The 26,058-nt window shown below is 33.9% G+C and overlaps 4 protein-coding genes across 6 annotated transcripts in view; 2 read left to right on the top strand and 2 right to left on the bottom strand.

Annotated features, from left to right (window-relative positions):
- Positions 1–30: 30 nt before the first annotated feature.
- LOC136343259 (uncharacterized) lies at positions 31–6,797 on the top strand. The gene is made up of 5 exons (XM_066289872.1): positions 31–541; positions 710–913; positions 2,783–2,922; positions 4,547–4,746; positions 4,812–6,797. Exons 1-5 carry the CDS (start codon positions 402–404, stop codon positions 5,298–5,300), a joined length of 1,173 nt encoding a protein of 390 aa, XP_066145969.1. The 5' UTR covers positions 31–401; the 3' UTR covers positions 5,301–6,797.
- A 163-nt stretch (positions 6,798–6,960) lies between these two features.
- Positions 6,961–15,189, top strand: Pgm2a (phosphoglucomutase 2). 3 transcript variants are annotated; one of them, XM_066289869.1, is made up of 9 exons: positions 6,961–7,521; positions 9,916–10,077; positions 12,223–12,391; positions 12,445–12,969; positions 13,024–13,155; positions 13,244–13,452; positions 13,514–13,812; positions 13,864–14,090; positions 14,150–15,189. In XM_066289869.1, the coding sequence occupies exons 2-9, from the start codon at positions 9,918–9,920 to the stop codon at positions 14,250–14,252; spliced, it is 1,824 nt and encodes a 607-aa protein (XP_066145966.1). In that variant the 5' UTR covers positions 6,961–7,521; positions 9,916–9,917; the 3' UTR covers positions 14,253–15,189. The 3 variants fall into 3 exon arrangements, with proteins under 3 accessions (XP_066145966.1, XP_066145967.1, XP_066145965.1); XM_066289870.1 differs by lacking the exon at positions 6,961–7,521 and adding an exon at positions 9,534–9,681; XM_066289868.1 differs by lacking the exon at positions 6,961–7,521 and adding an exon at positions 9,706–9,852.
- Positions 7,474–8,882, bottom strand: Pop5 (POP5 ribonuclease P/MRP subunit). The gene is made up of 2 exons (XM_066289877.1): positions 8,107–8,882; positions 7,474–8,052 (listed from the first exon to the last, which is right to left on the bottom strand). The coding sequence occupies exons 1-2, from the start codon at positions 8,124–8,126 to the stop codon at positions 7,602–7,604; spliced, it is 471 nt and encodes a 156-aa protein (XP_066145974.1). The 5' UTR covers positions 8,127–8,882; the 3' UTR covers positions 7,474–7,601.
- Positions 15,190–16,514: 1,325 nt separating the features above from the next.
- The window catches only part of LOC136343250 (myelin transcription factor 1), a 47,917-nt gene continuing 38,373 nt past the window's right edge, over positions 16,515–26,058 (bottom strand). The window contains exons 8-22 of the mRNA XM_066289843.1: positions 23,771–23,971; positions 23,408–23,671; positions 23,120–23,354; positions 22,827–23,033; positions 22,675–22,773; positions 22,508–22,618; positions 22,269–22,455; positions 21,597–21,742; positions 21,407–21,540; positions 20,888–21,137; positions 18,979–19,173; positions 18,825–18,887; positions 18,006–18,277; positions 17,788–17,942; positions 16,515–17,463 (exon numbers count right to left, since the gene is read on the bottom strand). Coding sequence (XP_066145940.1) covers positions 17,194–17,463; positions 17,788–17,942; positions 18,006–18,277; positions 18,825–18,887; positions 18,979–19,173; positions 20,888–21,137; positions 21,407–21,540; positions 21,597–21,742; positions 22,269–22,455; positions 22,508–22,618; positions 22,675–22,773; positions 22,827–23,033; positions 23,120–23,354; positions 23,408–23,671; positions 23,771–23,971 — 2,789 coding nt within the window. The 3' untranslated portion in view covers positions 16,515–17,193. The remainder of the gene's footprint in view (positions 17,464–17,787; positions 17,943–18,005; positions 18,278–18,824; positions 18,888–18,978; positions 19,174–20,887; positions 21,138–21,406; positions 21,541–21,596; positions 21,743–22,268; positions 22,456–22,507; positions 22,619–22,674; positions 22,774–22,826; positions 23,034–23,119; positions 23,355–23,407; positions 23,672–23,770; positions 23,972–26,058) is intronic.

The following is a 26,058-nucleotide window of genomic DNA, read 5'->3' as shown; positions in this document are numbered from 1 at the left end:
AAAAGTGAGGTACGAGCTAATAAACAATGCTTCCAGAATTATTCAGTCACGGTTCCTTTCCTTTAGTTTCTTTTTATTTTCGAGAAATAGATGACCGCTTTAGTTTAAACTGGTAAAAATTGCGTATATCGGTGTAATTATTAAAAATAAAAACCTTAATCGTTCGTTTCCGACCAATATAACACACCTTTGACATTGTTGCCAGTAATTCATTGCTTGTTACGTTAAGTTCTGAATTGAAATGTCTTTGATTTTCTTTGGTTATTCAGAACCATTTTTCAAATCATGTCATTCTCTTTGTTGATGGTTTGTGATGTGCTGTGTTGAGTTGAATTTGCCGTTTTTGTTATAATTATTTTAAAGTTTCTTATAATTTATTTGTTTAAATACGTATTATAAAAATGACTGATAGGACTGAAGATGAGGTATTTATGGTATCTTCAGATACCGAAAGTGAATATGGTGACGAAGACAACATATTTTATGATGAAGCTTCTTCAGCCAAAAAGGAAATAAAGAGCCGACTTAAAATGTTTGATGCGTAAGTTGCTACACTTTCATACGTTTGCCAAAAAAATCCACTAACCTACAAAAATCAATAAACCCGCATTTTTCAGTCCACATGAGATAGGAGATAATTTCTAAGTTTATTATAATAATAATTTATTGTATTTTCTTCAGTGTCTATTTCAAACTGCCTCAATTGCAGAGATAATGGTGATCTTTCCAATGTATACCAAGAACGCTTCCTTCCCAAGCTCAAAGACAGAAGCCTCAATTTCTTAAAATGGCTCATTGATATAGATCTTCTCTCATCTTGTGTGATCTGTCCTAACGCGAAAAACGACCCGAAATGTGCCGAAAATATGGAGATTGTGCTAGCTGTTGGGCTGTATGATATGTATCAGTTAAGGTATGTTTTTAGAAAAGGAAAAAATTATGTCTTAACTCCTTGGGTCTCTATACCATATACATATAACATAAGAGAGTGGGTGCCCTCATGGAGACGTCTTTTGTGGTAGATGTGAACTATATTTAAATAAGAAATGGAAACAGTGGTTCTTTACAGTTTCAAGTGGTAAAATGCTTCACCATAAAAACTGCTTCATTTATGCATATATTTATCTAGCTCACCTATGAAAATGGCTTAAGGCCTACTGCTCAGGATGTAAGTAACTCACTGATATTAAGAACATCTTATGATTTTTCCAATGATTTTTGTGCCATCATGTGCTTTGATAATCAGTTTTTGCAAGGATGTATTTACTTTCTTGATAAATGAAAATACATTGTGAATATGGAAGCCAACATCTATATGTCTTACTAGTATTACATCAGGTTTTGGTACATCTTTATTAAGTCATATAGGTATTACACCAAGTCTTAAAAACCTAAACAGGAAATTCATTTGTTGCAGCACTAATGGAAATGGAGCTTGAACTTTACGAATCAGATATAAATCTCTCGTATGAAGATGACCAAGAGGACAGTGAATTTGTGGAGATAAATTCAGATAGTAACAATAGTAGTGATGGTTCTACAAGATACTCAGAAAATTTGGACAACATTGATAAGAATCCTTCAGAATTAAAATTCCTGTCATCATCTGTTAGTCAAGTAAGCAGTTCTGCCTCAATTCACTCTGTTCTTTCTCATACGAGACAAAAACTTGGTCAAAGTAATAATATTAAGACATAGGTACATGTCACAAATGACAACAAATGAACCAGTGATTTCATACACATGCAAAAGCACTCTGTCAATGAAACAATCAGGTTATGAGCAGCTGAAAATTAAAAAAAAAATGAATAAGGCTTATACGCTAGTATGGGTTGTTGCTGAGGTGAAATTGCACCCTATTCTGGGTAAAAACTAACTAAGAATAATATTCATTTGTCACTAAGGCCTCTGATGAACGAGGTTGTTAACATTTCGTTAACAAATTTGTCACCATCTTTACAACCTAGAAAAGAGAATATATAAAATAAAAGTAAAGGGTAAATAAAAATATATGATAAGTGAACGTTTAAATTGTGTGAAACAATACGTCGATGATGACATGCACAAAAGTATGGCTGTAGTAACCAGTAGGACACACATGTAAAGGGACTACTTTGAAATTGACAAGTTGAGATTTAAAGACATTTATTGGTATTCTATTTGTTACAAGTGCTTTAGATGTATGATGTGTCCAAATAATATGGAGTTTCTAATATGAAAAATGATATGACAAAAATCTGCTTCTTCAGCATTAGAACAAGATGATTTTAAATAACACTTTATCTTCTGATTCTGAATCATCCAATGATCATCAAGATTTAAAGCCAAAACACAGAAAGACAAGGGTAGAAATTTAATCAATATCTACAAGATTGTATTTTATTATAAGGCTGGATACTTAATCAACTATGCAGACAAGAAAAACGCTTTAGGCTGAAAAAAATACCACCACTGTTCTAGGCATCAAACATAAGATGTTTTAATGCTGTAAACCTTGGAGCAGTTGTTTTCTACAGTATTATACTAAAAAATGGCCACATTTTATATTTTATTTCTAATTAAGTATAATTTTTTCTGTGTGACCTGTTTGGTTAATTATGAATAGTAATTTATTTAATCTTCTTTATGAAGAAATAGATATTTGCAAGGTTTTTTCAAATCATTTATGTATTATATTACTATTATTTCAATTACTTCTCAATATCTATGTATGTCATACATATATTCTTTAAAAATGAAATTCACTAATAAAATGAGTAAATAACATTTTTATTTCTCCCAGATGTAAGAACTGTGCCAGAAAAGAATCTATTAGAAAATGTTCTATATTCTATGGGGTGAAATGCAATCTGAGGAGCATCATTAGAATCTTGTATGGGTGGGTGAAAGGTGTTGATGTGGAACTAATGGCCAGTATGTTAGGTAAGTAATTATTTTTCAAGTTAGTGGTAGGATTCTAAAATATTCTTTCCTCCAATCTAATTCTATGGATATTTTTGAAAGAACATTTGTTATTTGTTTCATTTAGTTAGTAATATGATAATAAATTAATTATCTTTTCATTTTTACAAGGCAACATGGAAACATTAGAAGGTAAATTTGATGTCTGCTTGTCAATATTTTTTTTTATTTCTCCGCTCTTCTTGCGTTATTTAATTGACGAGTATATTTACATAGCATGGGGACAGGTTTTATTTACACTCTAGTCAATTTTTTGCTTTATTTTATTTGCCATTATTTTTTGGAAAATCTGTATTGTAAACCTTAAACAAAAACGGCAATGTTGGCTTGAAAATCCTAACTTAGTGCAAACAAGACACTTTTGCGCACACCAATAGAAAATAAACATTACAAACCGCCGTAGAATTTAAACAAGTCTATACAATCATTCGCTTCTATGCTTATTTTTGTTCTGAGTAACTCATCATTTTATTAACAAAGTTAGTAGTTCAGTTATAATTTGTTTGAATTTATAAAAAATTTCACAAAATACTGGCAATTATTATTTGCCTTATATGTAATTTATTAACTTCTACGTTTTAAAATATTTTCTAATAAAGACTCGATTAGAATAATGATCCAGTTGATACCTCTCAGCATATTAAGTACCAGAAACATAAAAGTCTATATTAACAATTGCTTAAAAATACATTAATGGAATTAATCGATTTTGATGATGAAAGAAAACCGGCAATTCCACAACCAATATCTAGGAAATAATATTGATGACACTGGGAATTGGCTTAAGGAGTATGCATAGAATAGTACATGAAAACAAGAATTAATCAAATGTATGAGCGAAATTTGTATTTGCAAATATAAACAAAATATTTTTAAAAAAATCAATTGTTAGAGAAGATAAGTTAGAAATTATTATTTTCAAAACTTAAATCAAGAATTTGACATCGCCTTATTTATGGAGTTTTCCATAAATGCATAATGGTGGTTAAAAATTCGTATTGCATAATATTTTATTGCAAAGACTTGCACGAGTTCAATAAATATGCACCAAAATGCGAAATTTCACTTGTTTTTCCTAGTAATGCAAATCTTTAAACATTAAAAACTGTATCTTAAATGGTCATAAAACTGCACTATTCATCTTTCGATCATTGAAAATAAGAAAAAAACAAGCATTTCTAATCGCAAATGACGTGTTCCAAATAAGGTGAGTTTCATAACGATAATTGCTTGAAAGTTATGGGGTCTGAAAGAATTCTAAGAATGTCATTTAATTTGCAGTTGATAATAGAAACATTTTTCCGTGTTACATATGCTGATATCACAGTTACATGTTCTAGAACTCCGTGTATGAATATAAATTAATTTAATCTTGTTTTGTTTTGATAGAATCTCGATATTGTTCCATAAGAAATAGCTTTATTCTGTGTTACCATCATGCCTCAAAGCTTTCAAATGTATATGAGGATGTTGCTAAATAGTAATTATAAAGTTCTATGTACAAATATGGAAAAATGCTAACATTTTTTATGTTTCGCAATTTCTCAAGCCAAAAAATTGCTGATTTATCTATATTTTCACTTAGGACTTGATAGGGAAATTATAGGAACACTGTACAATAGAGCAGCCAAGATAGCTGTCGCCTGCATGTGCTTATGTCCCGGTTTAGCCGAAGTTGGTGGCGACTGCGTTGTGGTTTTGGTAGATGTGTATCCAGATATCCTTCAATATACCAATTCCTTGAAAAAGCCATGTACTCCTATTTTGTGTTTAGCAGAGATAAAGGTATAAAATAACAGAATAAAAATTTGAAAAATAACCAATTAATATTTTTAAAATTACTTTGGTAGAGCATGCCTCAAAAATATTGGTTGGAACCACTTCCAATGTGGAATAGGGATGACCCCAAAGAAGTAAAAAAAGTTCGAGATCAAATCGTGAAGGTCATATTGGCCGTAGTTAAACCTGGCTCAATCTTGGTGCTTCCCACCAAATCTTCCATGCAATTCGACGAATGCTTCAACATTCTGCTCCAGAGCTATTTATCTATCAAGTACATTGACGATTTATGGAAAGCCTCAAGCGATGAGCGTCCATTACCATCAATTTTGGATACAATATGGAAAACTCCGTTATCAATATGCGAGCAAGCACAGTATTTCAATCCCGACTACGTGAGTCAATTTGTGGTTAAATCAATTTGGCAGGAAATGACCGCTAAAGACGGTTTTATAATGTTAATTACTTTCATAGTGTATGAAACTAGGATGAGGAATATTGAGACTTATTTAAAGAAGGATCCTTTTAGTGTTACTGACCTAGCGGGGGTTAAAACGTAAGACCGATTTTGTTTATTGCATTGAGAATATGAATAATAATCGAGAAATTTGATGACTGTTATGTTCGTTGCAGTTTCATCATTAATCTCTAAAATGTTTTTCATTTTCTTGTTTTTTTTTTTTATTCATTTAAAATCTATTTGTGAAAACCCTCTAACGTCCAATACATAACATATTTTTTTCACTACTTGCTTTAAAAACACCGTTATTAGGTGAGTTGGACGACTGCAAAATTCATTTTCTTATCTTATTACTAAAGCATCTAGTAGTGGAAAAGATTGTTACAGCATACACTACGATTGTAAAATTTTCCTGATTGGACAACAGATAAAACTTTTGGGTCATAATAATTCCCTTTACAACTTGGTGAATAATATATTATACTGTCATAATATTAATTTCAACGCGAATCCAAAGTTTAAAAAATTACTACAATTTCGATTATTAATTTTATTCGGTTAGATAATTTTGGATAATTTAAGAAAAATCCATTATTTACTTTTAGAGCGGCATTAATGTGTCATGGCAAACTATGTTGTTGTGATATCTATGTTCACCTTATATAACGTTTCTTTACTTATATGTTTTTCCCATTTATTAAAAATCGACAGTGTCACGAAAATCAACTGTTTTGCTCTTATATAAATAATTGACATTAACAGTAGCTGAGCATGACATTAATGAATAAATGAATAGATATATGCTGAATTTTTAGCTTTACAGAGCACTTGTATATTAGATTTATTTGGCGTCGCTGTCTACCATTTATACAGAAGCAAACCAATCGATTTTCATTACATCTCCCCCGTTTTGATAAGTTAGATCAACATATTCCTATTTAATTAGTAAGTTTTTAATTTGTGTCAAACCATCAACTGATTCGTTACTTGTTCATTTTGTTATAAATGCACTTCACTGTTGGAGCACAAATAATGTAAAGAATCTTTATAGTTACGATCATTTGTTATGATAGAGAGTTAATGTTTCACTGTTAAAACTTTTTTAATAGGTATTTTTACAATTTGTTAGGACTGAGTAATAACTTGCGGAATTTTTAACCATAATCTTCCAAAAGGTGTCGGTATTTTTAAAGCAATAATTGGGTGCCTTTTGAAATTCTTAATGTTTAGTTAGGTATTAGGTAGTGTATCGTTAAGAATATCTTTAAATAATTTTTTTTAATTGGCGTTTTAAGGGTTGGTAGTGTGTGATCGCACCAACCAAACCAACTTATACATTTTTCAAATACTACCTATAAATGACGTTAACAATTATTTTGAAGGAGGAAAGTTATTTTTAGTATGGCATGGTCCGATCGCATGTGCCCATTCAGTTCGTTAAATAAATTAGGCGACACTTATGTGTTGGTTAGGACTAATTTTCAAACTTTTATATAATTTGTATCACATTTGTATCTAAATATATTTTCAATATTAAAATGTTTATATAAAAATGAATAAATATACATGCAGTTATGTATTATCATTGTTCACAGCACACTGTCAGATTTTTTATGATTATCCATTCCTATGAATCAAAGTAATGTATAAAAGGTATATAACTTTCTATACCTAATTAATTTTTTCCTTGATTTATCTCAGGTTATTTGAATAATTCTTCAAGTTTCTAATATGGGTTTCTTTTTCGTTTTTTCCTGGCGTGCTAATCAAAAATTTGGCTGTGTTAGTCTACAGTATCTATGGTAATGCACTCTACAGAGATGTCATAAATCATAAGAAATAGAGAAATTATTGAAACAGAGAACATATGTTTTAACGATCATTAAAACATTGCGTCTTCAAATCAAGATAAATTTGAATTATTTATACAGATATTTAGGTAAAAACAATTTTGGAAAATTTAGTTTACTGACTAGTGAAAAAAAGAGCCATATCCATACGATTTTTTGAAGTCCTTGAACTGCACTTTTGGTGTTGGTGATTCTTAGTTGTTAGCTACTGAAAAGATCGTATTTTCCCTAATCTTTTAATTTCAAGCAAAGTGCATAAATAATAGTTCAAACATAAGCTGTAAAATAATCAGTGCTGTGGAGACTGCAACCAACAATACACTAACGCGCAACTATGAACCGTGAAGGCCATTAGATTATTGATCTGTCTGGCTTGTCATACATATTCTAAAAAACTTCTTAATTATTAACAGAAGACCCAACTTATGATTTTTTATCAATAAAACTCATCTAAAGATCACACCAAAAGGGGTAAGAGATAAAACTTTACTTACTCTGCTGCACCTGCCTCTAATAGAAGAGCACTAAGGCAAAATCTCAAACACAGTAAATCAATTTCCAATAGCGTTTAATATTGCTTTTAAATCTACTAGGGCATTCCTTACGCACCGCAATTCCTCCTCAGTCTTCACATTAGTACAATATTCATCACACTTCCTTTGTTGATATAAGCGAACAAAATTAAAGCAATTCCTCATAGTAGCCCCAATATAAAGAGTGTTAAAAATAACCTTGTGAGTATCAATATATGTCACAAATGGTAGTACACTAGTCACTAATTTATGAGGTCCTTGCCTGCATCGAACTATAGCTATATGAGTTAGTTCGTTGCAATATTTTGCTCGAAAACCTGATCGAACAGCTGCAACTCCAAAGTCCCCATGTAATTGTTGTACTGTGTCCAAAATTTGGGAATTCAGAGTGTTTTCGTTTATTTTTAAAGGCTGAAATGCAGTCGTCGCATGATGTGGGGCTTCAGGATTTATTTCTACCACTATATATCTGAAAGGCGGTTTACGATTTTTATTCAAATTTTCTCACGAGGAAGGTACTTACCTATTTTTTAAACGAACCATTATTGAGTTTTTTTCACAATTTTTAATTCGTGGATGTCAGGTTTAGTTCGGTTTTTAAATTTTTAAAATAATTTTGTTATATATTTTTTATTTGCGTGGTGGTTTATTTACTTTAACCTAACCTCACTCATTTATATTACTCTGTACTTGCGATGTTGCTGCATGTTTAGTTACAAGCGATTGTCAAGTTGTTTGAATTTTTGAAGACAAATGTTTATTGTTGTTTGTAATTATTTCGCTCTTTATTCATTAATGCTTACATTATTTTTTCCAATATAAAATTTTTTCTTATAAATATTTTTTATAGTTTATTATAAAAATAAAAGATTTTAAAATTAAGTTTGGTATAATTTCCTGACTGAATGGCGAATGAAACCTTTACCTTCTATTGCGGGCAACTTGTATGGATATTTTAAAAGTTAAAAAAATAAGCATTGCAACACGAACATGTTAGTTCATGTTAATACATATCCAGATTAACAAGATGTCACGTAAAATACTATGAACCACGTCCACAATAATTTAGTGTCATAAAATTCAAATACCTAATTGTAGGTAGACACTTCTCAAGCTTGAACAGGGCTGGCGTAGGTTATTTTTGGCCCTAACTTTTTGTTTGCAAAATTTCCTCCATTGAAACCCAACTAGTTCCCTTAAAACTCATTTCCTGATCTAAGCTTATATCAAGTTTTTGAACAACTGTTTGCTGTGAAATTATCTCCTGAAATACCCACGTAGTTAAATCGGCTTGAACCGTAATAATAATTTATTATTGCTCAATTGTGTATAAATACGTAGCTCGACCTTCAAGTTCAGGTTTATCAACAGAAACCACTTTTTGTGGTCACCTGAAATATTAGAAATATTTCTATTTAATTAATCTAATTGATTAACAGATTATTAGAAGTATGTAGTATTTTGCGCCTAAGTATTTAAATTGGAAATTCACTGATAAATGTCCCATATTAAGTTAGGATTCAAACCTATACATTTCGCTTTTAAATTAAGCATAAATCGTAAATTGATTAAATTGGTAATTTATTCATTAACGATAATTACTCAATACGGAGAGCGTGATTCTTTGGGGTCTTTACGAAATTGTCGTATCTTGTTGCCGATAAAAACATCATCCATTTCGCAATAAATGTTTGCTAAATGGAACAGAGTTGGATCAACATAGTAGTCCGCAGTGAAATTTTTCTCTAAGTTCCATTGGGCCTTATAGACACATTGATAGTTACTTTGAGATATATAATTTTTTTTCTTATATAAGAAAAATTAACAAATGCGGCAAAATGATTTCCGTTCATAGAGTCTTAACTGAGAATAACAGAACCCGGTCCTGATATATTTCTATAAACGATACTTTCAACACCGTTATTAAGCTTGTCGGTTGATTAAAATTGTAAAGTAATTCCTCCTAATAAAGAAAGTTACTTTTATCAATTCAACACGGCAATATTGAAACATTTGCTATTACAGTACTCCTTTATTATTTAAAAGTGCTCATCGTTGATATTTTGATTGGCAATTAACCACAACACTACTAAGCATAGCCGAGTGTTTGCCACCAATCGCATGTCATCTATAATAGATATATTATAGATCTCTTATAACAAGATATATAATATATATCTTACCTGAAAAGCTTGGCGGTCACAATTTGATCACAAATAAATTGTGGGCTCTTTGTGTTATCCAAATTTGGTTAAAACAACCAATTTGGGTGGGTGTTGAGGTCCTTTTGAAGGTTCTTTGCAGTAGAGCTTAACTTGAAATGATTCTCTAGAAATGGCATCCAGTTGTAACTCAGAGGAGCAACTTAAAGTGAAGGTGGAGGAATGGTTGAAATGGGATCGGAATCCAGAGACGTCAGCAGCAATCCGAAAATTGGCAGATGAGAATGATACCGAGGAGCTTTCTAGGAAGCTGCTAAATAGACTTTCATTCGGTAAGGAAGATATAGATGCACACAAGGGATTAAGAAAAGGAGAAATGTCATAGGCCTTACGAATTTTTTATTTTGGAAATCTTAGAGGAAAAGATGTTTCAATACTACTCGTAATTTATCGGTCATACTCTCAAACGTTTTATCTCCTCTGCTGATAACTGAGCTTTTATTGCAATTATATGATATATATATATATATATATATATATATATATATATGTGGCTCATCCATATATTTATATTAATAATTTGGGTTAGGATGGTATATTGTTTTATGAAGATTTCCCAATTAACTTACTTATTTATCATAGCTGAGAATTGATCATATCTATTGTATGACGTATGATACAGGGTGTATGATTGAAAATTTTGTATCCGGTTTATTTTGAATTACGAACAAAATATTACAAATCACTGCAACATGTTAATTTTGTTTTCGACGGGGACACATTTTAGCGTTAAATGTAGATTCATCAAAACAACCCCCTTCGCGGAGGTGCTTTAAACTATAAAATCTCAACTGGTATCTCTAGTATGGTCTCTGAGCATAGTACCATAAATTTAACCACATATTCTGAATCTCAAAATATGTTGAAAACTTAACATAAATATATATCGAAATGCGCTTCGTTTGCAATATACAGGGATTGACAAGGAACAGGGATTTTTGAGAATGTTTTTTTTTATTAATGTTGTCGAAACGTTTCGAGATATATTAATGAAACTTTGACTTTATTATAACTTTTTGTGCTCTTCTGAATTTTTATAAAGAACTTATTACATGATAGGGCCTAAAAAGTATATAATCTTTTTTGTTCTTAAATGACGATTTTACAGAAAAAATATAAAACTTGAAGATTTTGCTTAAAAAAAGTATTCTTGTTGAAAGTTGAAATCGTTTCTTAAATTTGATGTTTATTTAATAAAACAGAGTATCTATCGATTTGTTAAATTTTAATTTGCTCAAAAACTTTTGGAGATTTTGACTTTTAACAAGATTACCTTTTTTTATGTAAAAATCTTCAAATTTTACATTTTTCTTATAAAATCTTTAATAAAGTTAAGTATAATAAAAGTTTAAGTGGTTTTTATGCGCTATCCTCTTGTATTAAACGCCTCTGGAAAAATTGACAATTTCTTTATAGAGACTCAGAAAGAGCACAAAAAGTTATAATAAAGTACAAAAATAGTAGAAAAGCTTCGGAAATATTAATAAAAAACCATCGTCAGGGATCAACCTTTTTCTCAAAACAAGTTTTTGTAAAAAAATTGTACTTATAAATTGTTTGTCAAAAACTTGCCCTTAAGGAAATACAACTCTTCTAAATTTGATGACAAAAATAGTTTTTCTAAATAACTTTTTATTTAATTTATAAAATTTCAACAATATTGGACCACTTATGTATCACACCTATGATAGTAAGATAAGATCTAACACTTTATTCAATATCTTCAGAGAAGCAGAGCACAGGCCACCATCAATCTCTTTACCCTTAATCTTTTAATTATTGATTGCTGTACGTAAACCAAATCGTTTTTCAAAAAGATACCATTTTATCAACGGGCGTATTTTACAAAAGTAATGAAATTTTGCGTGTATTTTTTACTCTATTACTTAGATATCAAAATCAACAACATTTTTGTGTTAAAATTGTTAAAAATAAGGTTATTATTTTGATATAAATATATTATATTTAATCAACTGGAAGAAAAGTTATTTAGAAAATACCATTTTCGCTATAAAATTTTGAAGAGCTGTTTATCCGTAACGGTAAAGTTTTGGGAAACAGTTTATAAGCATAAGTACGATCTTTTGATAAAAACTTTTAATTTCCAGGATATTATTCACATTTTTGGAAACACTCTATACATTAAAAATAATTGGAATTTTTAAATGTTTATTAAAATTAAATTAATGCTAAATAAACCTTAAAAATGGGTTTTCGCAGATACACGAGAAGAGGGTTATTTTGGTTTATCTGCACTTAACGTTAAGATATCTCCCCCTTGAAATGAAAATCGATATGTCACGGTAATTTTTACCATTTTGATAGCAATTCAAAATAAACCAGATACCAAATTTTTAATAGTAGTCCCTGTATGTAGTTTCTCAGATAATTAGAATTTATACATTTGCGTAACTTAGGAACTGCTGGCCTACGAGGAAAAATGGCTGCTGGCAATTCTTGCATGAATGATCTCGTGATCATCCAAACAGGGCAGGGATTCCTGAAGTATCTAGAAACCCACAGAGGTGATATCTTGAAAAAAAATGGAATTGTCGTGGGTTACGATGGGAGATACAATAGTAAAAGGTTCATTTAACATCCACTTAAAATCTCCAAGGTTTTTAAATTCGTGATTTCAGGTGGGCCGAATTAACTGCAACAATTTTCGTTAATTCTGGTTACCAAGTGAGACTCTTCAGCGAAGTCAGTCCTACCCCATGTATCCCTTTCATGGTTAGAAAACATGGTTGTGCTAGCGGAGTCATGGTGACAGCTTCTCATAATCCCAAAGATGATAACGGCTACAAGGTCTACGACTCCAATTCAGCCCAAATAATTTCACCATCAGATAAAAGAATCCAAAAATCAATTCTGGAAAACCTCACCCCTTTAGATTCATCTTGGAATACTGATATTTTAAAAAACAATCCTTTGGTTGTTGATCCTTACAAAGAGTGCCTGCATACTTACTTGAAAGAAATCATTACTGACCAAATACACCCTGATGATATTACAAATAACCGAAGAGTTAATTTGCCGTTTGTTTATACAGCCATGCATGGGGTGGGCTATAAATTTGTAAAAAATGTGGCGGATTTAGTAGGAATTAAAATATTCCCTGTTATGGAGCAGAGGGATCCTAATCCGGATTTTCCAACTGTCAAGTATGCTTTGTTGGATATGTCTGAAAGAGTTTTAGTTGAACACATTTATTGAAGGTTTCCTAATCCAGAGGAAGGTAAGAGCAGCCTGGATCTCTCAATTAAGTATGCCAATAAGAATGGTTGCAGCGTGATTTTAGCCAATGATCCTGATGCGGATAGATTTGCTGTAGCCGAGAAGAACAAAACGTAGGTAACGGAATTGATTTTTCCGGATTTTTCTTCCAAATCTTTCAAAAAAGTCTCCTTACTGATAGTTTTTATGTCTTATAAACAGCACTGGTGAATGGAGAATCTTCAATGGTAATGAACTAGGCACGCTATTTGGGTGGTGGTTGTTAGAATGCCATAAAAAAAGACATCCGGACATTCCTCTGGACAAAGTCTATATGGTCGCCAGTACAGTTAGTTCTATGATTCTGAACACCATGGCGAAAGCTGAAGGTTTTCATTTCATGGATACCTTAACTGGTTTTAAATGGATAGGTATGTTTTTGCATTACTGCGTTAAATTTTCTCGTAAAATCTACTAATATTCGAATTGCAGGAAATAAAGTATTAGAATTAGAGCAAAAAGGTTTTACAGTGATATTTTGCTTCGAAGAAGCTATAGGTTTTATGTGTAACAACGTGATTGTCGACAAGGATGGAGTTTCTGCTTTGGCCAATTTCTCATGTTTGGCAAACTCTGTCTATGGCCAGAATCAGCAACTATGCGATAAACTGGCAGAGATATATAATAAATACGGCTTGCACATATCTTTAAATTCGTACTACTTTTGCTACGATCCTGTTAAAATTGCGCAGATTTTCAACAGAATTCGAAACTATAGCGGAAAGGAAACAGTAATTCAAAGTATAGTTTCTCTTCTTTGGGTGACAATAAATCTATTTTAGTATCCACGCGAAATAATAAAAGGCAAATACAAAATTATATCAGTTCGAGATTTAACCACTGGTTATGATAATTCTCAACCGAATAACAGAGCAACCCTGCCAGTATCAAGCAGCTCTGAAATGATAACCTTTAGTTTCGACAATGGCTTGTACATCACATTGAGAACCAGCGGAACTGAACCAAAAATAAAGTATTACAGTGAATTATGTATGACTCCCGATATTAAGTAAGTCTTACATATTCCATGGTTAATATGGGAGTTAAATTTTTAAATATGATTTTCAGAGATCGGGCTGTGGTGGATGCCACGTTGAAGGAGATGGTGACTGCAATTTGTGACGATTTCTTTGAGCCTAAAAAAAATGGGCTTATACCGCAATGTGGATAGAGTAATTCGTGATATTTATTTGGGCCTTAATTTATTTAAATTTGAAGTTATTACACGAAATTATAACATATTTTTTCTATCATTGAATTTATATAACTTTCCAGTTTGTGACGACATGTAATGATGCTGGACACATTCTGTGCCCAGCATATACAGGTATCACCAGTTTAAGAGAAAACATAGGAATTGTGTCAGTGGGAGAAGGAACGTATAAGGTTTAATATACGTTCGACAAAGATCAACGAAGTGGGATGCAAGAGTAGAGGCTGACGTGGGCGGAATAAGTTCATTGTTACCAGATGTCTCACAATTTTAGAATTTTTCCTAATATAAGTTCTAGTAATGGATGAATCGTTTTTTTATTTATTTATTTACATTGCTCTTTTTTATTCTGATATTTTTAAAAATATCTACTACCACCAATACAGGATAATCGATAATTATCTAAACATTGAAGTGGACACGTCGGTCGTACAGACTCCACCTACTTCAGCCGCTTTCCTCACAACCCACTTTGTTGGTCTTTGTCGGAGGTATATTAAAGCTCATGCGATCCTTCTCTTATTTTTAAAAATCTCTATATTTCCATTTGAACTATCGCACGAGAATCAAAGTTTTGTAAAATAATCATAGAATCAGTAGTTTTTGATATATATAATCTTTCCATTGTAAACGGTTGCATATTATTCGTTTTAAAAATATTTTATTTCCGCGCCGCACTCTGTATATACGAGGTGTCTCTATACAAAGTGATATAAATTCAATCACATATTCTAGACCCAAAAATGTAACAATTTTGTATAAACATATTTCGAAAACAGTTTCGTTTTTGATAAACAGGGTGTAAAAGGTTAGTTTTCTAGGCTGATTTTTTTAATTAATATTTTTGAAAAGTTTCAAGATAAATGAATAAAACTTTCAAATTTATTAAAATAAATTGTCATATTTTTCAGGAACAGATACCTAAACCCTTTTGTATTTAATTTTATTAACGATATTACATAAAAAATATTAAATTTAAAAATGTTGACATAAATATTGCAATTTTGTTGTAAATCGAAATCTCCAAGTTTTCGAGAAAATTGAGATTTAACAAATTGGCGGACACTATGTTTTATTAAAAAAATATTAGAGACACTTTATAGAATATGTCCAGCATTGTTTCCAATATGAGCACTAATAAGTGTGTCGATATCAATGAGTAGGCTAGCAAACTTTAATATTTAGCTCTGGCTGTATTGATCTGACTAATCAGTACATCCATTACTGTTTCACTAAGCTTTAGCTTACATGAGAATAATGTTCTTGCTCTAATTCAAGTTCATGGCCATTGATATACACTAATATTTCTTTGACGAGTGATTTTCGAGCTAATATTCAGAATCCTATGATTAGTGCAAATTATTGGACTAGCCAGGAAGCACGTAAGGTCTGCTCGCCCTTATGGAGCAGTTGAGTGAATCAAATTAAATTAGTTACTCAAGACCTAAATTTGATCGAACGTTCGCGGGGTACGTGGAAATACGACTCACCATCACCATGGTTACGAACCATTTATGAGGTATGCTTAACTGGGTGGTATGTATACTCTAATACAAACTCATACCGATTTATCTATCGTTTCATAAAATTTATTTCACCTAGGTGCTTGAAATCGTTAGGAAATGTCTATCGACAGGAAACTTCCCTTCGTCTTTTCAAAGTACTTTATTATTATAATAACAACACATGTATAGTAACATATATATTTGGTGAACAAATAATTATTTTTAGTAATGAATAAGTTCTGTTTAATGTTATATTTACAAAGTACACAACGGGAGGAGCAAGCAGCACATAAAAACCTTTTTAACAATGAAGCAAACATAATACAACCCAATGGGAAACAAATTCATACAAAGATGATCATTTTTATTCCAAATCCCAACTTGCTAATTGGGCAACAATTTTAGGTTTAATGATAGATTGCACGTTTACCCTTTATATGGCCGATTGTTACATCTTCTATTCATGTGAGACACAAAATAATCATAAAGAAGGAAAATAATATCTGTAAGTGTTAAGGTCTTATTTTGCCCTCTGTAGATTACCACCTGATCTGTAGAATTTAATAGATAATTTATCGTTTCTTCAGGTAAAGAAATTTTAACTTTTGTTGAACTTTAAACCCAATACGCCTCATGCCTTTACTCTACAACTGTATTACCTAAAAAGTCTAATTTAGAAAATCACAGATCTAAATAAATATTAACAAAGCAGCACTTTTGTTTCAGAAAATTTTATTTTCGAGGCGACATTATACCTTCTAACTAAACACTTCAATTATAGGCCTAGAAAACCCAACAAGAGCAGAATGCCAGTAAAGAAAGATTGCTATTCACGGTCATACTAATACATATATTAATACTATTTCACTATTACTAATATTTACAAAAACGTTCAGCAAATATTTACATTAATATTATCAACTTAAGTGTTATAAATAAATTATTGAGGTTCGGTAGGATACATTATATCTATACAGTGCGTTAGCCTCTAAATATATACAGAGATCACAATCGAACATTACGTACAAACGGTTTACCTTATGAATAGTTTAGAGTCTAGGCGTTTACGGGTATTAGAGAACATTTACGATACCGCTAGTTTAGATATCCTTAAGATTTAAACATCAGTTATGGTGGTACAATTTTTTACTTCAGGCAAACTTCAACGTCTAAGAAGTTATCAGCTTTAGATTAGTATCTTTATCAGTAATTCTAAAGGTAAAAAATTTCCAATATTGCCCATATAATGATGTTCAATACCTACCACGTGACCGTGTTCAAGATATCGCAAGAAAACCTTAGGTTTTGTAGTCCAACGAACGATTAGACGTTAAAGTATCCTGCTACAATACACGGGGCGTAGAACATCAACCAAATTTTAAGGGACTCCTTATCTAAATAGGCGTGGGCAGTACTGTGAAGTCCTGCAACGCGCACTTAACCGTCTCGTACAAGGGTCTGTTCTCATCGCTGCAATAACCCTCAGGAGTGCAGAGGGTTTGCAGTTTGCTCAAATACGAGTCAAAATTCTCCTGGCCTAGTTTCTCCTGCTGAGCGGCACCCCCAGGCAGACGCACGTGTTCCAAGAGAGTGATAACGTTATTCCTGAGGCTTTCGTAGTACTCGTTGAGGTTGGAGCTGCGCTGCGTGAGGGCCTGAGTTTCCTGGTGGGAAAGGGTTTTAGTGTAGTCCGATTGCTTTTTTACGAAAACGCTGGGATATGAAACGCATGTTAGGTTTCGTGAATTAAGCTAAGCTATGTTGTTTGAAGTGTATTTAGAAAAGTACTGCCTATTTCAAATTGAACGCTCAACATTGTAACTACTTTTACCACAAGCGATTGTTAATTGACCGCTGCGGATTTGGAGAAATATTGCTAACTGATGTTGATGGAGCTGCCTTTTGGCGAAGTTGGAAACATCATAGCTTAGGTATTGATCGTAAGGTAATAAAGCAAATGGAAAGTAGGAAATATTTGGCAATCTTACCTTCTCCCCCACAGTAAGATGAGTTTCCATCGCATTTATATCAGATTTAAGTTTGAGCATTTGCGATTCCACTCGAGCGTTCTCTCTCTGAAGTTCTGAGATCTCAGCCTCTAAAGTCATAAGATCTTCGCCTCCATTTCCAGTTTGGTCCATGCCTGGACACGACAACCATTTCAGGTTAAACACCTAAATTTGTGAAACTCAAAAACCAATATCACCTGAATATCCCTTAGCATAAAATGGCATATCTTCCGGGTATTTGCTCTTCTTGCCCGTCTGACCACCAGCCACCGGACAACCGCTAAGGGATCGATGCGTTAAAAAAGAACCGTTAATATGACCTGTTCCATCGCATCCGGGGGTCGGACAGTTAACCCCTTCAAACTTCATAGCTGTAGCTGCTGCTACTGCTGCTTTGTGCTGCTCCACGGTGCCCCCACTTTCGAGGACTCGCATTTTGTTACGGTTTGCTATGGGACAACCCGAAGCGCTAGAACATTGAAACAAAATTGTAAAAATTTGACATCTAATGGCGGTTTTTTGATGTTAATTGTTAATTACGTACCAGGGAAATTTAAAATATTATGAATTTCTAAAATTACCCAATAGGTGGTGCCAGCTGAAAATATCAGCTAACCAACCTAATTTTGGTTATGGTGGTTTGAAAAAAGCTTGTGAAATGCGTTGCATTGAAACCTCTATGGTTCATGTTAAAATCATACTGTATATAAATGACAAATTGAAACGATTTAAAACTTCAGAAAACCGAAAGAATACGACTTATAGATTATTTTGATCGATATCTGATAAATCGTTTTGATCTGAAATCACAAGTCGAAGGAAAGCGGCTGTGGTTTGGTCGCTTAGCGCATCTGAATTTAAAATTGACAAAATGGCGAACACTAATTTAGTCACGCTGTAACTTTTTCCCCTTTGTTTCGATGATCAGTTTATATAAATATGTACAACATCACAATATCAACGGAAATTACGACCACAGAACTAGATAACTGTTTTTCTCATTTTACATTAAGTACCTTCTATGTGAAAGAAATTTTCCTGTTGCATGTCCAGATCCATCGCACCCCGGAATAGGGCACCTGGTAGCGTGCAAAGGTCATTTGATTTAATACAAAAACATAATTCTATTTCGTAACATACAGAGTCCGTGTAAAAGGAATAGATATCTACCTCAAAGGTTCGGAGTCCTGACCATCCCTAGGTTTGCTTTTGGGTTTATTAGCCCTAGGACAACCGGAAAGGCTTCGGTGCGACGAATAATTGCCAGTTACGTGCCCCGAACCATCACAACCTGGCGTGGGACATTTGAGCTCTTGGGAGTGGGCCTGGACCTGGGATCGGTCTGTTCGTGGACAGCCAGAAATACTGGAAAAAAGGATCATAAAGTAAACCGGGTAAATTATATTGGGTTATTGCAATAGATTAGTCAAAGATTAATAAAAAATACGCATCTGTAGACGAAGGGTTGGGTAAAAATGCATCAAAAAGCAGTATAAAAAAACTAAATATAGAAAATAAAAATTAAAGTAAATAAATTATATAATAAAATAATAAAATACATAAATCTTATTTATTAGATTTAATATACCACAAGTAAGAAAGGGTGGTTTGACCAACTTCTGCACAAGTCACGCACGCTACAAACCGTTTTGTTTAGCGTTTTGAAGGTTCATTTTGCAATTAAGTAATTAATTTGTTGTTAATCAAATGTTTAATGGTAAATGGCAAATTGCTTAATCGGCGCTCTAGAGTTACGGTTCATTGTCTGCTCTGAGTATTTTTAACAATCAGTCGTTAAACGCATGGTAGTTAAACACTTAGAATATAGACAAACCTGGAGTCACCATTATTCCCACCAAAAGAAGTACCTATCACGACAAACTGCAAATAAGTCTGTTTAACATGGTTCGGATCGCACATTTTGTCTGCTTAACTACATGTGCGCAAGTTCAAATTATTTATAAACAGTGATGTGCGCACGATCGAATTATCTATCAAAAGTGAAGTTAGGCACCGATTGCAAATCTGAATTTTAGAAATGCCAATTTTAACCGATTTTAGTTTGACTAACCAGCATTAGAGTAGAAAGTACCCGTTCAAGAAATAAACCAGGTACAACTGCTAGTCAGCCAGTGTTGCCAATACCTCATCCCAAATCTATAAACGACGTCGTTAATTTTTGCTAGAAATCTAGTAGATTTTTTACTGAATAAATAACCACAATAACTGAATAAAGAAAAATATTTAGAAATAAAACTACAGTTTTTTTTGCTAAATATGCACCTACCCAGTATGGAAAAATCTACTAATCACTAGATTTAAATTTTTCCCACCAAGTCAAGATAACATTCTATCAGAATTAGTAGAAACGCCACTGACTTGGCAACATCGCAACCAGCTGCAGCGAACGAGAACTGCTCACAAAATGGAGAAATGGGGATTTAATACTAAATAACGTGCGTACTTTGAGCGTTTTTTCTTTTAGTATATGATTTGACGGCAAAAATTAGAACGTGAGATTTGAACCTACTGATTGAGTGGGTTCTGCTTCTGAAATATTAAGATTTGTACTGTTCTGGTTCTAGTTGGAAGAGTACATAATGTGTATAATTCTATAAGCAGTACTGTTCGTACGCCACTGTAACTACCTTAATGTCGTTAACAGTAACTTTCTTTGTTCCCTCTTTACAATAAACGGGTATGGGGTAATACACAGGGTGATTGAAGTCTTCAGATTTTATTTCTAAGGGATCATTACAAGGCCATGAGGAGTGTACGTTGCTTTTTTCTGGGTATATAGATATTTTTTACCCTTTTCGTCGCTATACAAGATCTATTTAGCGTGCGAGAATAAATTTTTAACGTATTATTCGGAATTATTAAAGACCTCCAAAATGCCGATTGCTCGCTATTCGGTATTCGCCGAATGTCGAATGTGGGCGCGCTTAGAGAGATTTTCGTCTCCAAATTGATTAAGAAACTCTTCCGTAGTCTATGCGGATCGGATCATGGAATAATGAGATCTGTATCTCTCGGTACAGTTTGTTATGAGGCACACTGAATATACGAATTCGCTTACCCGTCTTTAGAGGGTGATTTATCATGTTGAGGCAAACTATGCTGTGGAGGTGGCATAGAATAACAAGCCCCTGGTGAATATCCTCCAGGCGGCACTGGATATCCGCCCGTCGTCACTGGTCCTGGATATCCTCCGGGACCGCAAGGGTATCCTGGTGGTGTGGGGTATGGGGTTGAGTATGGGTTTGAAGCGTAATCTGCGGGCACAGTTGCCATCGCATATCCAGGATGGGGACTCATGGATCCATATGCTGAAAATTTATCGAGGATGCTAGTTTGACTGGTTTGGGGATGATACAAGAAGGTACATGATGTCGGAAGCATCAAAATAGTTAGGGTACTGCGTTCAATATTGGGTGGTACTAAATGTTAATATTAGGGGTAAAGTGGTAAAAATCAGCATTTTATTATAAAAAGTAGAATATGGTTTGTGGAACATATAACTGGTGATTATTATAATGAAAGCTGTATTTAAGAAAAAAAAGCAATCAGGGTGAAATCGATGCTTTAATATCTTTACCTGCAGGATCTCTGTTGTAAGCATCCATATAGTGTGAGCCGCCACTATCTGGAGTAGACTCTCTACTGTACCCTGATCCTGGGGCTGGAGCCAAGACTCCTGGAGGAGCACCGCTTGAACCAAAATGTCGAACACTGCAATTTTATACTTTAAGTTCCACCCGAGCGACAACTAGTTTTACCAGCTGTACCTGTGTGATAATCGGCTAACACTCAAATCCAAAGTTTGCCCTTGCGGACTTGGTACTTGAGGACTTGCAGATAAATGGGGACTGGCTGCAGCTTGCGGACTGCCACCCACCCTCTGGCCGCCATAATGGGGTGAACCGTAGGCGCCCTGGGAAAGAATATGAAAGTTTATTAATTTTGCCACTCGTATCTCAGAGAACATTAGTTCGATAAATAATATTTAATACTCGAATTACAAGATAAATGTACTTTTTAAAATTTTCAATACTTTAGTTTTTCAATAATTTTTAATTAAATAAGAATATTCGCGCCTACAAGCAATTCTTTATGTCTCAACGATCGGCGTTCGTTCGGGATTCTAAAGGAGAATCGTGTATTGTACTTATGGTATTTTAAGATATATTGAAATGTAAATAATAGTACAGTGTAACATAAAATACTTATTTCTCACATTTGATTAATAATCGAAAATGTGATAAAAAATCGAGCCGCTCTTATTACGTCTCTGGTAAAAACCCCCTCACACACGTCCGATGAAAATGACTAAAAACACCTTCTCTGGGGAATTCATTCATCACTCGTCCCTCATTCCTACATTCGCCCAACTGACCCAATAATGTATTCACCATCCGAATTGGGAATGGCTAATAACTTTTCTGACATACGACTCGTACCTGTGGACTCGTAGTTGTGACGCTGGATGTGCTCAAATCGATAACGGAGCCCCCTGGGGACGTATGGGGCCCGCTGCCCTTCATTTGAACGGCTTGAGCGCTCGTCACGCATTTTACCGAGAGGTTAATCGCGGAAAACCCCACAGGAATAGGGCCACCACCGGAGGCGTCGTATTGGTACATTGGCCTAAAACCCAGCAGTTATTACATCTCTAGCAATTTGTACCTTGGAAATGTACCTTGGATATAAAGGGCCGCTGGGAGGCTCCTGGTCTTCTTGTTTTAACATACTTTGGGCATTGGCTACTGCTAATTGGTGCTGTTGGGCTGCGGCAGCCTCCTGCTGATACCTGTAAAATACTCGTTTTTAAATTTAATCTTAAGTTGATTGTCAATATCGCAATACCTATGTTCCTGGGAGTCCTCCAAATAACCGTAAATACCCTGTGGAGGGACCCTTGGGGGCCCCAAAGGCTGTTGGAGGGAAACACATTGACCGTCGTATCTGGAACATCTTTCATAAACTCGAAATTTTTGGCCATCACTTAGAGTTCTCACCTTTCAAATCCATTATTAGAGCCCGGGTCATAGGGCCTCTGGCTGCCAGTATTAACCATAGCAGAGTCGTAGGATCGATTTACCAAATCATTGGAATAAGTCACCACCGGTCGAGCTATAGTGGTCACAGGCTCGCTCATTTCTTGATAGACCCTGTCTCTATGGTAAATCTCCTCTTGGGATAAGGGGGAATGATGATATGGAGACCTACAACAGCGGGCGACGATTGAAGTTTGATGATTAATGTGTCCTCGTTTAGCTCTGTGTGAATTATACAACCAATTATAAATTACCTATGAGGCATCTGATGTTCCATGTTATATCCAGGATGTGGTCCTGGGTGCGATAAATGGGATATCTGATGTGGTGGAACTCTGGAATTCATAGCTTCCATGCTGGATATTGAGGATGAATTTGAGTCTTGGTTCATATAAGGCTCATAAGCAGCCCTAAGATTCCCCGGAGGGGATCGACATGAAGGGGCACTAGTAATCTCCGTTTTCGGAACAAGCAGCCCTGATTGACCTCCTTGAATGCACATTGGTGTTACTCCACAAATCCAATATAATTACTAGACTCACCACTAATAGGAATGTGACAGCTGGAACTTGTAGGTGGCAGCTCACTCTTGGGCACTTTCATTGCATCGGGTTTAATTAGGCCTCCTTTTCCAGAGTAATATTGCTCATAGGGAACAATTTTTTCGTCGCTGCCTGAAGATGGAGGCAGCGGTGTGGTTGAGTAGGAGGACGCAACGTAATGTGATTTAATGTCCTCACTGGGACTTGGAGATTTTTTCCCGCTCTCGTATGATGACGAGGAGGATGCATAGTCACTTTGACCGGCTATAACAGAGGCAGTAAAGTTAAGATCCGATATGTTAATTTACTATGGAAATATTAATAGTAAAACACGTACATTCTCCCACTTTTCACAAGACTTACCATTAAACAAAGGAACGCTGGAGTTTTTAAGTTTAGTCTGGTAATTGTTTTGATATTTGTGTTCTCGGGCTGCCTGTTTGTTGGCCGCAGCCACTGGACACCCGGAAAGACTCCGGTGTGAATTCCGATTGGAACTCACGTGCCCCCTCCCATTACACCCCAACGTGGGACATTTCAGTATGGTTTCGTGCATGGCCAGCACTAGATTGTCGTAAAAGAATCAGTTTTCAATATTTAAATAATTACTCCATAAAATTGAGTATAATAATCAAGCGTGTGGTGGATAATCAAGGTAGAATAACAAAATCAAAACCAAGAGAGGGTAGAGAGATCAACTTAAAAAAACAGCAATATTTAGTTTTTTAGGTTGAGATTTCCACACATTTAGCGATATTTATTATACTCAATGTGTACTGATTCTTTTGCGTAAAATCTAGTTAAGTGGGAGGATTGCACGGTGATGAGGAAGGCTGAATGATGCTACGTAAAACAAATTGCAAAAATGCTCTCTACCCCGCAAAAAATAAAAGTAAGCAAAATGGTAATTTACTATGAAGCAAGCCAGGAATGGACATAGGAATATGTGTGAGTGCTACATTTGATCGGTATATATCGATAATCTAGAGAATACAATCCCGGGATTTCACTTATTTTTAATCCTGGATATTAATAATACAGTCCCTTAATTCCGGAACTATAAAAACACTCATGGTCATGTTAGTTTATCGTATCGATATATTATGTCGATCGACATATACATATCGATAATATTCGATTGTCAAAAATACGAATCTCTTATTTGATTGAGATGCTTTGTAGGTTGTACTTTCTTCTCACCTCCCCATTAGAAAATAAAGTAGAATAAGTGAAAACTTCTTAAGGTCAAAATTCTTGTAAACATTACAATTTGGGCCTTATTTCTCTATCCAGCGTTTTTCAAGCTAAAAATATTTAATTAAACTAATGGCTGATTTCCAAGCATATGACGGAATTATGTTTTTTTACAATTATAAATAAGTCGAAAAATATAAAAGATAAATTATAAATTTATATTTATATTTTTAGCGTATTCTAAAATTAAAGCATCACCACACTGTAGGGCTTAAATTTCTCGATTAAAACTTGTAAAAACGCAGCCTTCGACATATTATCAAGGTAACATAAAATAATACGAAAATAAGGTCTCCTTTCCTCCTCCTTCCCTCTTTTACCTACATGAAAGCTGGTACCTTCATCTTCTACCGTAGTAAACAGATAGTTTCACATAATAAAACGCAGAGAGTTGTGACGCGGAATCTAGTTACGTAATTTAGTGAGGTGAAGGAAATTTATACAGATGATTCACAAGATGAGCAATTTTGTGTTCTATAAAAATATAGTTACGCTATAGAGTAAACGGAGGAAGATAAAGAAAATAGCAAGTTAGAACAAATAGAAAATACAATCAGAGAGAATAAAGAGGTGTAACACAAGGACGAGTCTACAATATTAAATGCGAATAATGCCCTAGCACGGCCTCTATCAAAATCCATTATTATACAAATTAACGAAACCGCTACTCCTGATGAGGGTCTTCAAGGGGTCTGCTATAATTTAGATGACATTCCAATCGTATTTGAAAACCAAAATACTGCAGAGAATAACCTGCCTCAAGTCCAGACCTGCAAACTAGCACAACTAAACATTTACTAGAGCCTTGCAATACCGAATCTTCAATTAATAATTTAATTACAGAGCTTATATTATTTGATTCGGTACTTGACTCAATCGACGATCAAATAAACTCAACTGATAGAGATACAAATTATTTAATTATATTAATAATTACACCCAATGAATCTATTAAATATTATTCATCTTGAACAGATGGTTTATCGGAGACAACAGGTAAGAGATACGTTGAGAGAAGAGTAAAAGTAAATGCAATAATTAGAAAAGCGACACATAAATATAAAGAAGAAGGAAGACGAGGAACAGAAAAAGAAAAACGATAGATGGCATGTGAAATACTGAAAAATAAAATTAAAATTAAGGAACAAAATAGGAAAAATGGTCCAAATGGAGAGTTCAAAATCGATAGTTCATTCGCGATAAAGAATAAAAAACTGGAGCGAAAATGCGAGCTTTTACTGCATTCACTGCTCTTACGTACATATGTATTACCGTTTTCCCTATTTTCCATAAATCCTTCCCAAAAGTGCTAACCACTACATTATCAGCATTTCCCTAGATAAGGTGAAAACGGTTGAGTTATGAAAGAAAATTAAGAAAACAGAGAAAATAAGTGA

Source organism: Euwallacea fornicatus, chromosome 14, assembly GCF_040115645.1.
Source record: "Euwallacea fornicatus isolate EFF26 chromosome 14, ASM4011564v1, whole genome shotgun sequence".
NCBI lineage: Eukaryota > Metazoa > Arthropoda > Insecta > Coleoptera > Curculionidae > Euwallacea > Euwallacea fornicatus.
The sequence above is the reverse complement of the archived record's forward strand: the minus strand, read 5'-3'. Positions and strand labels throughout refer to the sequence as shown.

What these genes read in the sequence shown, in the direction of transcription:
- LOC136343259 (XM_066289872.1), top strand. Translation starts at nt 402, where the DNA reads ATGACTGATAGGACTGAAGATGAGGTATTTATGGTATCTTCAGATACC. An exon ending in CGACTTAAAATGTTTGATGC is followed by an intron (nt 542 to 709) that starts GTAAGTTGCTAC and finishes CCTCAATTGCAG; the next exon opens with AGATAATGGTGATCTTTCCA. An exon ending in TATGATATGTATCAGTTAAG is followed by an intron (nt 914 to 2,782) that starts GTATGTTTTTAG and finishes TATTTCTCCCAG; the next exon opens with ATGTAAGAACTGTGCCAGAA.
- Pop5 (XM_066289877.1), bottom strand. Translation starts at nt 8,126, where the DNA reads ATGGTTCGTTTAAAAAATAG. An exon ending in ATGGTTCGTTTAAAAAATAG is followed by an intron (nt 8,053 to 8,106) that starts GTAAGTACCTTC and finishes ACCGCCTTTCAG; the next exon opens with ATATATAGTGGTAGAAATAA.
- Pgm2a (XM_066289869.1), top strand. Translation starts at nt 9,918, where the DNA reads ATGGCATCCAGTTGTAACTCAGAGGAGCAACTTAAAGTGAAGGTGGAG. An exon ending in GCTAAATAGACTTTCATTCG is followed by an intron (nt 10,078 to 12,222) that starts GTAAGGAAGATA and finishes TGCGTAACTTAG; the next exon opens with GAACTGCTGGCCTACGAGGA. An exon ending in ACTATAGCGGAAAGGAAACA is followed by an intron (nt 13,813 to 13,863) that starts GTAATTCAAAGT and finishes AATCTATTTTAG; the next exon opens with TATCCACGCGAAATAATAAA.